This window comes from Lingula anatina, unplaced genomic scaffold (assembly GCF_051362555.1).
Source record: "Lingula anatina isolate TDL-2025a unplaced genomic scaffold, LinAna3.0 unanchor82, whole genome shotgun sequence".
Taxonomy (NCBI): Eukaryota; Metazoa; Brachiopoda; class Lingulata; order Lingulida; family Lingulidae; genus Lingula; species Lingula anatina.
The window spans coordinates 508,035-521,679 of NW_028257603.1; the positions used below are offsets into that span (position 1 = coordinate 508,035).

Below are 13,645 nucleotides of genomic sequence, written 5' to 3' on the forward strand. Positions count from 1 at the left end.
TGCAATCGCATTCTTTTGAATTGACAAAAACAAATTTAAATTTGACATGCAAAACATGTTTAGCATCCTGGAAGCTCTCTTATATAAATGTGAAAATACTAAAATATTATATTTTACATATATTTCAACTTGTCTAAGATCATAAATATAACATGTACATGAAAACGTTAAAAGTAAAAAATTTACTGGACCAAATTACTGTCCCCCCCCCTTTTTTTTTTTTTTACATATATAGCATATTTTGAAAGTCAGAAATATAACATGCACCGTAAATCTGAGACACTTACAGAATATTCGGGACCAACCAGTCTTATCACCAAGTCAGTAGTTGTACAGACATGTGTCACATAGACGTCCCAGAAGCACTCTGAAGGCAGCTGTATGGGAGCTGGAAGGTAATAATATCAATTTCTCATCTACCAATCAATCAATGTCTACCAATTTCTAGTTCATAATCTACTCCCAAACACTAAGTTAAATTATTATCAATTTCTAAACCCAGGAAGGTAATCTAGTTCCTAAAATAAATGTAAGCCCACTACCACACCCACTTTATAAAATTGTTATCAATTTGTAATGTCAAGAAGCCTTTCTAGTCCATAATCTAGTCCCAAACACTTAATAAAATAGCCATCAATATTTCACCATCAGAGGTCAATCTTATTCATTAACTGTCCCACCAACTAGACAAATGTAAATGTCTCACCACAATAAAGTCAATCTAATCACTCTATCATCCCACACACTGCCCCTAAAGCTTAAATATTGTTACATAAGTTGTGTGCTAAACTGATTTTAAGACAAATTTCCACTGAACTTTGGCCGACCCAGCTTCAACAGAAAACACCCTACTGTAAATTCAAAGTCAAATGGTCACAAATGAAATAGAACTGCAACCTCTGACTACAGCCCTGAAGCCTTACCTGGATCTGGGACATGATACACCACAGTGCTCTTTGCGACGCCTTTCTGCACCAAGCAGCTTGTTACGGACTGGCCGGTATGTTTGCTGAACAACTCCACTATACAGTCATGGTCTGGAGAAATAAATTTATCATGACACATCTGTCACTTTTGCTTGAATTATTATGGAACATCACTTTTGCTTGAATTCAGAGAATGATCAATTTTTTATTGATACTTGTAAATATCAAATAAAACAATTGGAGGCATGGTAGGGAGAGAGTTGGGGGTTTGAAAAGGGGACGGGAATGGAAAGGGGTTTGAGAAGAGAAGGGTGGGGGGGAAGGGGGTATGAGAAAGGGAGGGGTGGGGGGAGAGGGTTTGAGAAGAGGAGGGGTCTGAGTAAGGGAGGGGAGGGGGTGTTAAAGAAAGAGGGATTAGGCAGAAGTGCAAAATTCAAATATTATGTAATTCAGGGGCGTAACCAGACCTTTAAAAATTGTACGCACAGATTTTTAAAATTCCCAACAAAATGTAGACTAACGCAAGAGATGAAGGACAGCGTAATTACAGCATATGTACCACACATCGCAGCTTAATTTCCATTTATAATAAAATCATCATTTAGTCAGAAATATTCTCGCAATTAATACAGAGGATACAGAGGATTTGTACATACAGGCGACTTTAATAAGCAGAGGATTTTCTTTTATATTCCGTGAAAAATACACTGAATTTATATAAAATAATATCATGGTTGGCCAAAAAATTGTACGCACAGTGCATCCGTGCGTATGACTAGTTACGCCCATGTAATTTGTTAACTCACCCTCATGTGCTTTAACTGTCATCTTTACCTCTTCATTTAAGACTAGACTTGAGAATTCTTCATCACAGGAAGGCTACAGAAATAAAAATAAATTTGTTAAAATGGATGATAACCTTAAGAAATTTGGTAAAATGGATGATAACCTTAAGAATAAAAGCTGGTAGAATATACGTTCAGATACTGTTGTGGTAGTTTATTTTACGACTACTTTCTACAGTACAACAGTCCACATAAGCTCAAGTTCACTGATGGAGCACCTGTTGGTCTGCGCTGGCTCGATGGTGGGTGCTATGTCCACTTAGACTTACCTTGAGTGGCTCAAGTCCACTGATACAGCACCTGATAGCCTGGGCTGGCTCACTTACCCCCTTACAGCTTTTAGTAGGCGGGACAGACATGTAAGCTGGCTAAGCTGACAGTAATCTAGTGAGACTCCCCACAGGGATAGATCGATCTAAAATCGGTGGGAATGGGGTCTTAGACTTACCTTGAGTGGCTCAAGTCCACTTATACAGCACCTGATAGCCTGGGCTGGCTCACTGGTCAGTTCAGGGGTCAGTGGCCGGAGATCTTGAAAGGGGACGGTGTCCATGTTGCCAAAGTCTACATAGTATACTGTCACCTTCAATGATATAATAGGGGGTATAGGAAAATAGCAATAATTAGGATAATAATAACACTTGTTAATGAAAATATTAATATATAAAAATAAATAAAAATCAAATAAATAAATAAATGAAATAGATTTAAAAACAGATAGATAAATAACACAAATACAAATATCAATAAATGAAAATAAAGAGAAAAACTGGCTTGGGAGGAAGCCAGTAACCACAACTACTTAATAACTGCAATTTAAAACATCAATTTCTTAAACTAATATATGTGGTGCTAAGTATATGAAGATTACCCCTACCTGCTTCCTATGACAACTGCCATCTCTCTATTTTATTTTTGTTTTTTGGTCACAGACACTATATTTCGTTACTATGAACATTGGTCAAAATGGACAAAACTGTCCATCTCAAAAAGTGTTTTCACAATGAAACTACCTACGTGAATGTTTGAAATAAATCTGTGGGAACTTTTTCTGAATGCATTCAAATCAACAGATCAACATGCCTCTTCTTGCTTCCAAGGTACTCGTATAATTCAGGGGCAGATCTAGATATATTTTCTGATAGTCTTCCAAATTATCTTTGTTGCTCCAACCTCCATTTTTGACTGTCTTCTGACAGAGAAAATTGGATACCCGTCAAAGTAAACTTAAAGGGATAATAACTCTTCGTTTCGGCCAAAAAATGAATTTTCCTGGAGTAAACAACAATTTTCCCATACTTACCAATGGTTAATGAATCCATTTTTACATTCAAAGTTAGTCCCTGGTTTTTTCCTAAAAAGTTTGGTTTTTTGTATAGCCATCAATGGAGGTCACGTGGTCTAAAGACAAACTCAGATATCAGAAAAACGGCTATAACTGCTGTTTTTGTGGTAAAACAGAATATATTATATTTCTATGAGTTATTCACAATGTTTTTATTTTGAAATATAGATACTCATATGAAGAGTTATTATCCCTTTAACAAATCTAACCTTCTTCCAGAAGACCCAGAAAAAGGTCTCAATCCGCCCCTGTAATCACCAGCTTTTCTTTATTCTACTCAATTCCAGGAGGAAGTGCGTTAATCTGTTATCTGATTGTTTTCAGGGAAAGTAGAACTTGATAGTACGACAGTTTCACTGTGAAGGCACCCAAAGTCAAAACCAACCTTTGTTTTCTCAAAAGCTGCTTTACGTACCCCTTCCTCTTCTATCTTGGCCACTTGAGCTCTGTACCAGTTGCCATCTTGGTATTTGCACAAACAGTGGGCACCAAGTGTTAAATTGTCTATTTTACCTTTCTCTTTGGCCTGAAATAATATCATTTAATCTTTTTTATTATTATTATTTTTTGCCATATCAAAACATTTGTATAATTGTAATTGTTTCAAATTAAAACATTTTATCTGTTCTTATAAGACTAGTGTAAAAGATTTCATTTTTTGAAATTGAAATGTTTCATTTATCTATGCCTGATATACAAGCAGGCATATTGATTTCTCCTTTTGGGTTCACGCTTGGCACTTGCCTTAAGGAGAAAATGTTTATGTGTGGTGCGACTGAAAAAATTGTGCAAAATTTAGATGTTTTATAATTTTTACCTTACAAACTTCCTGGACTTTAGAATGCACTGCAGTTACTTGAGGTCCAGTTCTGGTGACAAAAAACTGTTGGCAGGACTTCACATGAGTGACACAGACACAGACGTCTGTCCTGAAAGATTAAACAAATTAAATGAATAAATAAACATCCAAAAAAAAATTAAATAAAAGTTATTCATTTAAAAATATTTTTTAAAAGCTAATTATTTAATTATTAACTTAAGAAATATTTAATTGGACAGCAACCTCAAGTGGATGAAAGTCATTATTGATTTTATGATTTTTTTCCCTACAAAATTAAAACATAGATTGAATGCTGCTTTCTAACTTATCAAGTTAATATCCAATGAACACCATAAACAATGTTTAAATGGCTTCTTTTAACATTCATTATGTCAACTTTATGAAGAAGACTATTAATTTTGATTTAAAAAATAAAGATATTTAAACATATTTACTCAGATTTTTAGACCTACCCAAGTGCTGGAAGGACTGGCGGCAATATTCTCAGTTTTTCTTTCTGAAATATACAAGGAGCTATATATTATTTTTCAGATTTCAGCATGTATTTCATAAATATCACTTTTTATGGATCTTTCTTTTCTACATACAAAAATGGACCTACAAATTGTAACTGCAAAGAGGAAAAAAATAACAACTGTTACAAGAAAAACCAAAAAATCTGTAAAAAAATTCTCAAATATTTTCATTGAGGCTAAACATTTCTTTTTCAACAGGCAGTCCTTCAGGGAATCTACTGGTCAGTTTTATACAGGTTTTATTGCTAACAGGTGACTTGCGAACATTTTTTCGCAAGTCATGAATGAAACACCCTGAGCTTCAGAGATAACTTGACACCTACCTCTTCACTATAGCCTATCTTCATCGTGTCAAGTTACCTCTGACCACATTCGATTGCTCCCGCCGCCCGCCAATCAAATTTAAATCCCGCACTCAATGACTCATTGAACGATCTAGCCAATGAACGCGAACGAGTCAAAGCGCGCTTTGTTCAAATCCGGACCAATCAAAGATAAGGCTGAATATCAGGGACTTGCCGTAACCTGTGGGCAGCACGCAAAATACATCATCCCTCAGTAGATAATGATGCAGGGCCTCAAACTGCTCTGGTTTTAATTCCGATATACTCATATTTTGCAAAGAATCAAGAGATAACTTAACACATTATTTTTCGTAGTCACTCGTAGGAGACGCCATGCTTTCTTTGTGTACGGTTATGCACTCGGCACTACTCGGATGTCTCCGCACTCGACAATAACTTTGTTGTTAGTATGGAGCTTGCGGAATCAGCCGAGGATTACCGATTGACGGTCAACCAATCAGCGTTTTCACCAAACTTTGGTGAAAAATTTTGAAACTTGGATTCGATTGGCTTATATAAACTAGGTCAAACTATTTTCGTCAGAGGTAACTTGACACGATGAAGATAGGCTATAGTGAAGCTGTAGGTGTCAAGTTATCTCTGAAGCTCAGGGTGGAATGAAAGGAATCAGAGCACACAATTTACCAAATAAAGCTATCAAAAGTCTATCTCCAATATCTATACCTTGTTCAATAATATTTTTTTTAAATAAAAACAGGTGTTCTAGAAATAAATAGCTTCAAATCTAAATTCATCTCTTTCTACCTAAACATTATATCTTTAGAACACCACCAGGATTCATCAAGGTTAACTAGACATGCTCCATGTTCTACTGGTTGACTATTTCTACCTTTTCAGAATCTTTGGCACTTGATTCAGTGGTTGGTGATACTGCATAAAGTCTCCTCATCTCTGGGTACAGTATTTTCCTATCTGTTCCTACCACACTGAAAGTACAGTAAAAGTTGTCAGTTTAGAGAGGTGCGAGTCACCTCCTAGCGCTTGTACCACCAGCAATGTTGCTAGTGAGTTTTTATCTTTCAGTCTTTTCACATCACACTGAAAGAACAGACAACTAGAGGTTTAGAGCTGCTTACTGAAGCTTGTGCCAACTGGAATGTTTATGAATTATGTTCGTTAATGAAATGTGTTCGTATTACATCTACTTACCCCTCTATAAGAAATCAAAGTATATTAAAACAAATACTTGTGCATGTATGTACATACCAAAAACATCATGCATCTATGCACATAAGCATGCATGCACATACAACCACACTCACATACAAAAATAGACATACACACATGCACACACACGCACAGCCACACATACACAGATACACACACGCAGCCACATACACCCCATTTCCATAGATTAGATCGACCTACTTTAGATCGACCTAACTCCCTGGGGGTTCACGCTAAATAGCTGTCAGCCGGGGGGACAAGAAAGTTAATTACCCTCTTACAGCTTGTAGTAGGCGGGACGGACATTTAAGCCGGATTATCTGAAAGTAATCTAGTGAGACTCCCCGCGGGGATAGATCGATCTAAAATCTATGGGAATGGAGCCATACACACACACACACACACACACAGACTTACTAACCTCTCCACTTTGACACAATCTGTCCAGCTCTGGACTCTGTCCATCAGGTCTGGGGGAGGAGCCTCATTGAACTGCTGTTTATACTCTATGGGGAGACGTGTGTTCCACAGCCCATTCTTACGCCCCTCCATGATCTGGAAGTAATGAAAGATGAATTAAACTGTGAAAAGATAAGACAACAAGAGAGAGAGAGAGAGAGAGAGAGAGAGAGAGAGAGAGAGAGAGAGAGAGAGAGAGAGGAAGAAAATAAAAGAAAATATGCAGAGGAAAAATAATTTTAAATCAATGAGTTGGACAAGGAATTCAATTTTCAAGAATGCAATGAAGCTGGGCAAGTATCCAGCTTTTTTTACAAGTGGTAGCTTTCACTATTATTATTATTATTATTATTGTCACCATTATCATCGTCATCATTTGCTTCTAGGGCAGAACTGATCAAAACCAAGCTGAATTGAAGCCAACCAATAAATGCTTCACATATAGGCAGTATTCCCCCAAGTAAGCACAAATAATGAAGATAGAGTGAGAAAAAGAGAGAGTTACATGTACCTTCCTTTTAGACCCACACCACAAACAAAAGCTACGTCAACAATGCCTGCAGACATAACACAGCAAGAAGGCGCAAGAGGCAATCAGGCAAACATTAGACAGGTGCGTGCCATTATCAGGCCTAAATCTGCCACAAAACCATGTAAATAATATGACGCGGGACATTTATTGTTGTGTTCATTTCGACAGCTTATATATAAACAACTAACTGAGAGGGTTTTATTTCTTGTCCAAATTTGTGACAAATTATGTCAACACTGCAGTGAGAGGGGGGAAGCCGTGTATAACTTCACGTGAATTGATGTTGTCTAATTTGTAGATAAAAAGAAAATGTAAGTGCTAACTTATGTCAAATGTATAATTATTATTTCAAAATTTGTGACAGTCCAGTAAAAGCTAAAAACAGATCAGTTTTGATATATATATAAGTTATGTTATATATTCAAATACAACATAAGCCCAATTTATACATGTATTAAATAGTTTCAAAAAGAAAAAATATCTTGTTGATTTTGTGGAAGGCTCTTGTACTCTGGTGACATAACAGTGGTCTTAATTTCCAGGGAGAGCGCAGAGAACTTTTTCCTTTCTTTTTTTTCCATTCTTGCAGACTACAAAGTTTGTGTTACTTATCAAAAAGGCCAAAAGTCAGATCAAAATTCAATACCTCCAGCTTAAAGAAATATCTCACATACAGTTTGTAGATTTCAAATATATTTATCCTCTCCTCCTCCTCTCCCCAAACATTTTCATGAACATAAGTAGAAAAGCCAATACTCATGAGTGCACATGTAAACACGCCGCCACTGTGACATACAACAAGTCACTTCACAACAAGCATACTGTAGTACCAGGACAAGTGGTGAGACGATAAGCAGCTATCCTGCAGCTAGAACAAGATCATCTAGTGTCTAATCTAGGATCAGAGCAAGACTAGAGATAGAACTAGAACTAGAACTGGAACGAGAGCCAAAACCACAGCCAAGGATATATCTAGATTGGGCAAAGATTGGAGCTAATACCAGATCTAGACTCCAGTTAAGATCTGATCTAGTACCAAACCTACATGTAGCACCAGGACAAGGCTGTAGACCTACAGACCAGATCTTGGACCAAATAAAGAACTAAGGGCTAAGACAAAAGACTGTAAAAATAGGTAAGCTGCACATTTCACTTTTTATGTGATGCACCACATACTCTGAAGTGCCAAATAAACGTGCCGGCACGTTTATTTTTTTTCCGGAAATTTTCCACCCGGCACGATCTTATTTTCCCCGGCACGATTAATAATTTTCAACACGGCACGGTTATTTGGCACTCATTGTGCCGGTTGGAAATATTGTTTATCGTTTCGGAAATGTGGATGATCGTTTCATTGGACAAGTTAATAATTATTAATGACCTGTCGCAAGCACTAGACTCGAACTTCTTTTAAGCATAAATAAAAGCCAGTGTTTCTCCAGCATTTAAAGAGCGAGGCGCCTCGCTGAAATTTGTCAGAAGCACTACCTTGCTGGGCTGAATGGAACAACAAAGTATATATTTTCACTCATGCTAACTGAAAATTATATTTATTTCTAAGCAAATATGGCATTCTGTTTACATACTGTACGTAATCCCATGCTTCTGAGCTTCTTTGCGCTGAACGACAGGAGAGAGAATATTTTTTGCGGCAGTTTAATTTAAGGATGAAGCGCTCCCACATGCAAAGTCAATTAACCAGTTACTTTCAGAAAGGTGAAAAATGGTAAGAACAACATATTTCATCAACTTTTTGGTCAATCCAAAAATAATTCAATTTTGTAAGCCCTTTTTCTTGATTCCTGTAAGTATTAAAGTAGTTAATTTTTTTTTTTTTTTTTGAAATAGTATGTTCTATAATTTTTGAAAGTTTTAATTAGCATTATACGAGCTGCTGCTGCTGAACCTTAAACTTCAAGATTGACTAAACTGAGTGAATGCATAGACAGGAAAATAAATTTTGTCTAAACCTTTGTTATGTCATTACTGAATTAATTCCTCAAAACATCTAAAACAAGACAATTCAGTACCACATAAGATGTAAAAAAAATTACATAAATACCCTAAAATGCACCAAATTGCAGCTCGATTAAGAAAAATTTTCCGAGGGAGCTTGGTGATAGAGATTACTCTAAATAGTTAAAAAATGTTAAACTATGTGTATAAAATCAAAGGTAAATTTGTCTAGATATTGTGTTTTTTTATGTTTAATAGTCAAAACATTTTTTTCCAAATTGGAATATAACTTAAAATTGCCATTACAATTATTCATTGAAATTATTAAAATTGATAAAATTTTCCGGGGGGCACAGTTATTCCGCTAGGCACTGTTATTAAATATCGGGAATTTTTCCAGGGGGCACAGTTATTCCGCTAGGCACTGTTATTAATTTTGGAAAGTTTTCCAGGGGGCACTGTTATTCCGGTAGGCACTGTTATTCGGCACTTCAGAGTACTTGGCTCAAATTCTAAGCATTCTTTGCTACGATCAACCTTTAAATTGATAGTAGTTTTTGGAAAAGAGTTTTTTAGTTAAGTAATTTTGTGAAATAGGCTCCACAGTTTAGAGCTAAGAAACCACTCATGTTTTACTACCAGTAGCTAAAGACAAAGTACAGAAAACACTTATATGCTTTGATGTTTAATACATGTATTAATGAAGGAAAAAACTCTAATGTGGTGCAAGTTGAAATGGGTGGAAATTATCCCAACTATGCAAACTTGTTTATGATATGTGATTCAATTCATCATTCAATGCAATTCTACTTGTTTCCAGTTTTGATCACATCAAAAATTACTGACTTTATCATAACATATTTAACAGAATTTGACTCAATCGCAATACAGACAATACCACTGCCAAATAATTTAAAGAGCATACACACTGCTACATCATAATACAGTATAGATTGTCCTTGTTAAAAGTTTACTCTTATTCAGGTAGCTACAATTTTCCAATACATTGATCAAAACATCAAACACTTTGAGGATGCTGAAACCCACACCTTACTACCAATAAAAAGCAATAATCAATTATTCATTAAAATAATCAAGTTAGTAATGTTGTGTTCACTCCACCGACAAAAGTCAATATTTCTACAGAAATGTGAGTACTTGATTACGTTACTTATTGTTATCATTTAAACAACTGTGAAGATATGCATGACATAATACATCCAGTAAACATTGGATTAGCAGAAAGATATATAGTAAGATCGAATTTGTAGGTGTGTGTGTGTGTGTGAGAGAGAATGAGAGAGGGAGGGGTGGAAGGGAGAGAGAGAGAGAGAAGGGAAGAGCAAGAGAGAGAGAGAAAGAGAGAGAGAGAGAGAGAGAGAGAGGGGAGGGGTGAGAGAGAGATCTTGGGGGGGGGGGGGGGTACATGGAGACTCAGGCTGACCAGTGATATCAGTACCTGGGTAATGTCAGCTTCTGCCTCTAATCTAATGCTACATTAGCTATAAGGTAAATACTGCCTATTTGACTACATCATTGTGAAGATTGAGGGCTTTATCAGTGGAGAAAACTGGGACATCTCTCGCTCTTCGTGGTCTAATCTTACAACCCTGGAGATGCTTGTTAAACAAGAAAACAGCAATTAAATAAAACCTGCTATTTACTGCTACAATTTGTTCATCAGTTATATTTTATTTCTGAAATGCTAAATGAATGATTCAACTGTAACAACTGAAGGATTTATTAATTTTTGCGACTTGCAAGATTGTATTTTGTATTTTGTTTTTCACACAATTCACTTAAAAGATCAAATGAGTTCACATAAAAGTAGAAAACTTTCATACTTTGTAGAAAACATTTTGGTTATCTTGAATAAAATGCCAACTGGAAAGCTTGGCAGTGTAAACCTATTAAAAACAGAGAAAAAATACTTGTGAGTACTGGCATAATACCACACAGCAAACAAATGCTCCGCTCTATCAGATATGTCAAAATAAACACAAAAATAACACTTAATAGCGATAAAATAAACACCACATTCCAACGTCTGCCCTCATTAGAGTTTCTGACAATATTTCTAAAAGAGGGAGGACTGTGTAAAAGATTGTGACCCAGAATTCGCAATTTTCGCACTAATGATCTCGACTGGATTAACCACCAAGAGTCTGAGTCTAGATGAAAAAAAAAAAAAAAACATTTGATGACTCTGCAAAGCCACTACACTAGTAGGGTGAATATCACTGGTCATGTAAGATTCCATTAACAGGGGGTGGTATCATTAATAGGAGTATTTTTATTTTTTAATTAAAAAATCTATCAGGGATGAGACTGCCATTTAGTTGGGTCCTACTCCTCTCCCCCTCCCTCAGTTTATATTGCAGATCTGCATCGATGTCAAAATTGATTTGTTTGGCTCCCAAATATTAGAAAATCTCCCAAAAGTTGGAAATAGCTCATCCCTGATTTATTAACACATTTCCCTCCTGCAGTCCCCAATATCTTATGACATACCAGTGCGACTGGGTGTATGCATTTCTGTTACTTCAAACTTAAAAGAGAATAGTTCCCTACCTAAAATTAATTTCATTTGACAGGTTTTGTGACATTTTAAAGCCAAATATTTATTCTAGTGGGAGTGCAACAGAAGTTTTAAGTGTATTTTCCTTTTGTACGCTACACTTTGTACTACAAGTACATACATGTACAGATTTTGAAAATGTGCTTGACAGCAAAGCTCCAGTGCACATTTTTTTCTATCAATTTTGTAACCAGCAATGTTTTTCCCAAGAATACAGAAGTGGATTCCTTCACATTCCAGCCTCAGGTAATAATCTGATGCTACAGCTACTGGTGCTGAAGTGGAAAACATTGTTGTTTCAGTCTAATTGGTGTTTATTTTTGTGATTTCAGCCCGTGAGAGCAGAAACTTTTGGCTGAAGAAACACACTTCACAGGGATCTAGGCCAGGCATTGACAGCACAATTTCCAATGACAAATTGGCAGCTGATCAGAAAATACTAGAAAACAGAATTAATTGCTTAACCCTTGGGCAAAATATAAAAGCTTTTTTTTCCCTACAAACCAGTCAATAAAAGGAAAAACATTCAACTGCATAAAAAACTCCACACTTTTGAATAGCACAATGAATGTTGACCACATGACAACAAAGCAATTAACCATGACAACAACATAGTTCAATCACCAAGGCAACAGTCTCTCACCATGGCAACAAAGGCTCAGCTTCAGCAGGGGAACAATCTGCGGGATTTCACACAGAAAGATGAGCTCAGTGACGTCACCCTGATTGTCCAGGGAGAGCCACTATATGTACACAAGGTTTACCTGGCAGAGTGGTCCCCCGTATGGAGAGCCATGTTTGTTGCAAACTTTCGAGAAAAATCAGCCCAAGAGATTGAGCTTCCAGGAAAAGAACTGGAGCAGATGGTTGAACTGTTACATTGTATATATCCCAGTCAGAAAGCAATCAATGGTGGGTGCCAACTGGTGTGACTAATAACTGTTACGTCTCTTTTGTTTCAACATGGAACTTGCTGGGTTGTTTCTCTCTCTCTCTCTCTGCTTAGAAATTTCTCTCTCTCCTTTAAATTTATTCTGACTTTCAATGCTCTATGCGCACATGAGTTCCTTCTATGTTTAAAATTTCAAGTACAAATTTATTTTACAATATCAGCAACAAGTTTAAATACTAAGCCATGGATCTCAAGATAAAGCATTTCTTATATTAAACACTTTCTTTTTAGAGGAAAATGTCCACTTTCTACTGGAACTGGCAGAGGAGTACCAGATCGAAAAAATCAAGCAACGCTGTGAAGTCTTCCTCTTGTCTGGGAACACCGATTTGGAAAGCCTCCTTCTTGCTCAGAGATACTGCCTCGATAAGCTGTACACGAAGTGCATAGAGGGAGCCACCAGGCTTACCCTCGAAGACTTGGAAAAGTGTGATGAATTTCAACAACTAGAACCAAGAACTCTGAACACGATATACAAATCTAAAATCAACACCATGAGAGACTATGCCAGTTACATCAAGGAAAAAGAAGTGGCAATGGAAAAGAAATGCAATAAGGTTTCTAGGGAGAGAGACAGGATTCAGTCAAAGTTGCAGACCGTGAAAACGCTTTGGGAATCCCCTAGCAAGCGTTGCTATAGACACATGGGAAACACAGCCATGTTTGATTTTTCCTGTAGAGAATGTAATGAAAAGGTTTACCGAGAGATAAAAAAGTTGTGCAGTGAGCTACCAAATAACAGAATTAACTAACTTAATTTAAAGTGATATTTATATCTTTTGAATATTCTTTTTTTCTAATCAGAAATAGTAATTGTGGATGAAATCATTCTGTGTGGATTACATTATGGGTAAATATAATGAAGTTTTTGAATATCTCATTACTCCTTCATCATTGCTGAACCCCCCCCCCCCTCCCCAAGCAAATTTGTGTCAAGTTATGTCTTTCTTCTCAAGTAGTCACATTTATAGTATTATTAACCATACAAACTCCACTGGAGATCTCCAAAATCAATGAATTTTTTCCTTATATTTATCCTTCCATAACTTAATGGAACCATAGATTTAAACATGCCATTTTCAAGCCAAATAATTTCATGGATATGAAAAGTATATATAATTTGATAAAAATATGGTTTTTAATAATGATTTTTATTTCTCTTTT

The 13,645-nt window shown here is 36.2% G+C and overlaps 2 protein-coding genes across 8 annotated transcripts in view; one reads left to right on the forward strand and one right to left on the reverse strand.

Annotated features, from left to right (window-relative positions):
- LOC106172146 (tudor domain-containing protein 7) overlaps positions 1–13,645 on the reverse strand; it is a 50,130-nt gene that overhangs the window by 11,794 nt on the left and 24,691 nt on the right. For 6 of the 7 annotated variants that reach the window (XM_086998640.1, XM_086998641.1, XM_086998642.1 and 3 more), the window contains 9 exons: positions 6,426–6,559; positions 5,667–5,763; positions 4,410–4,453; positions 3,934–4,045; positions 3,532–3,642; positions 2,220–2,354; positions 1,733–1,805; positions 924–1,037; positions 288–388 (listed from right to left, as the gene is read on the reverse strand). In XM_086998640.1, the coding sequence (XP_086854766.1) occupies positions 288–388; positions 924–1,037; positions 1,733–1,805; positions 2,220–2,354; positions 3,532–3,642; positions 3,934–4,045; positions 4,410–4,453; positions 5,667–5,763; positions 6,426–6,559 (921 nt within the window). Of the gene's footprint in view, positions 1–287; positions 389–923; positions 1,038–1,732; positions 1,806–2,040; positions 2,072–2,219; positions 2,355–3,531; positions 3,643–3,933; positions 4,046–4,409; positions 4,454–5,666; positions 5,764–6,425; positions 6,560–13,645 lie in introns of all 7 variants that reach the window. The other variant, XM_086998639.1, reaches the window with a different exon arrangement.
- Positions 7,559–13,629, forward strand: LOC106164555 (BTB and MATH domain-containing protein 38-like). The gene is made up of 3 exons (XM_086998653.1): positions 7,559–8,130; positions 11,862–12,441; positions 12,713–13,629. Exons 2-3 carry the CDS (start codon positions 12,174–12,176, stop codon positions 13,231–13,233), a joined length of 789 nt encoding a protein of 262 aa, XP_086854779.1. The 5' UTR covers positions 7,559–8,130; positions 11,862–12,173; the 3' UTR covers positions 13,234–13,629.

Coding starts and splice junctions, on each gene's coding strand:
- LOC106164555 (XM_086998653.1), top strand. CDS start 12,174: ATGGCAACAAAGGCTCAGCTTCAGCAGGGGAACAATCTGCGGGATTTC. Junction 12,442..12,712: donor CAGTCAGAAAGCAATCAATG/GTGGGTGCCAAC, acceptor CTTTCTTTTTAG/AGGAAAATGTCCACTTTCTA.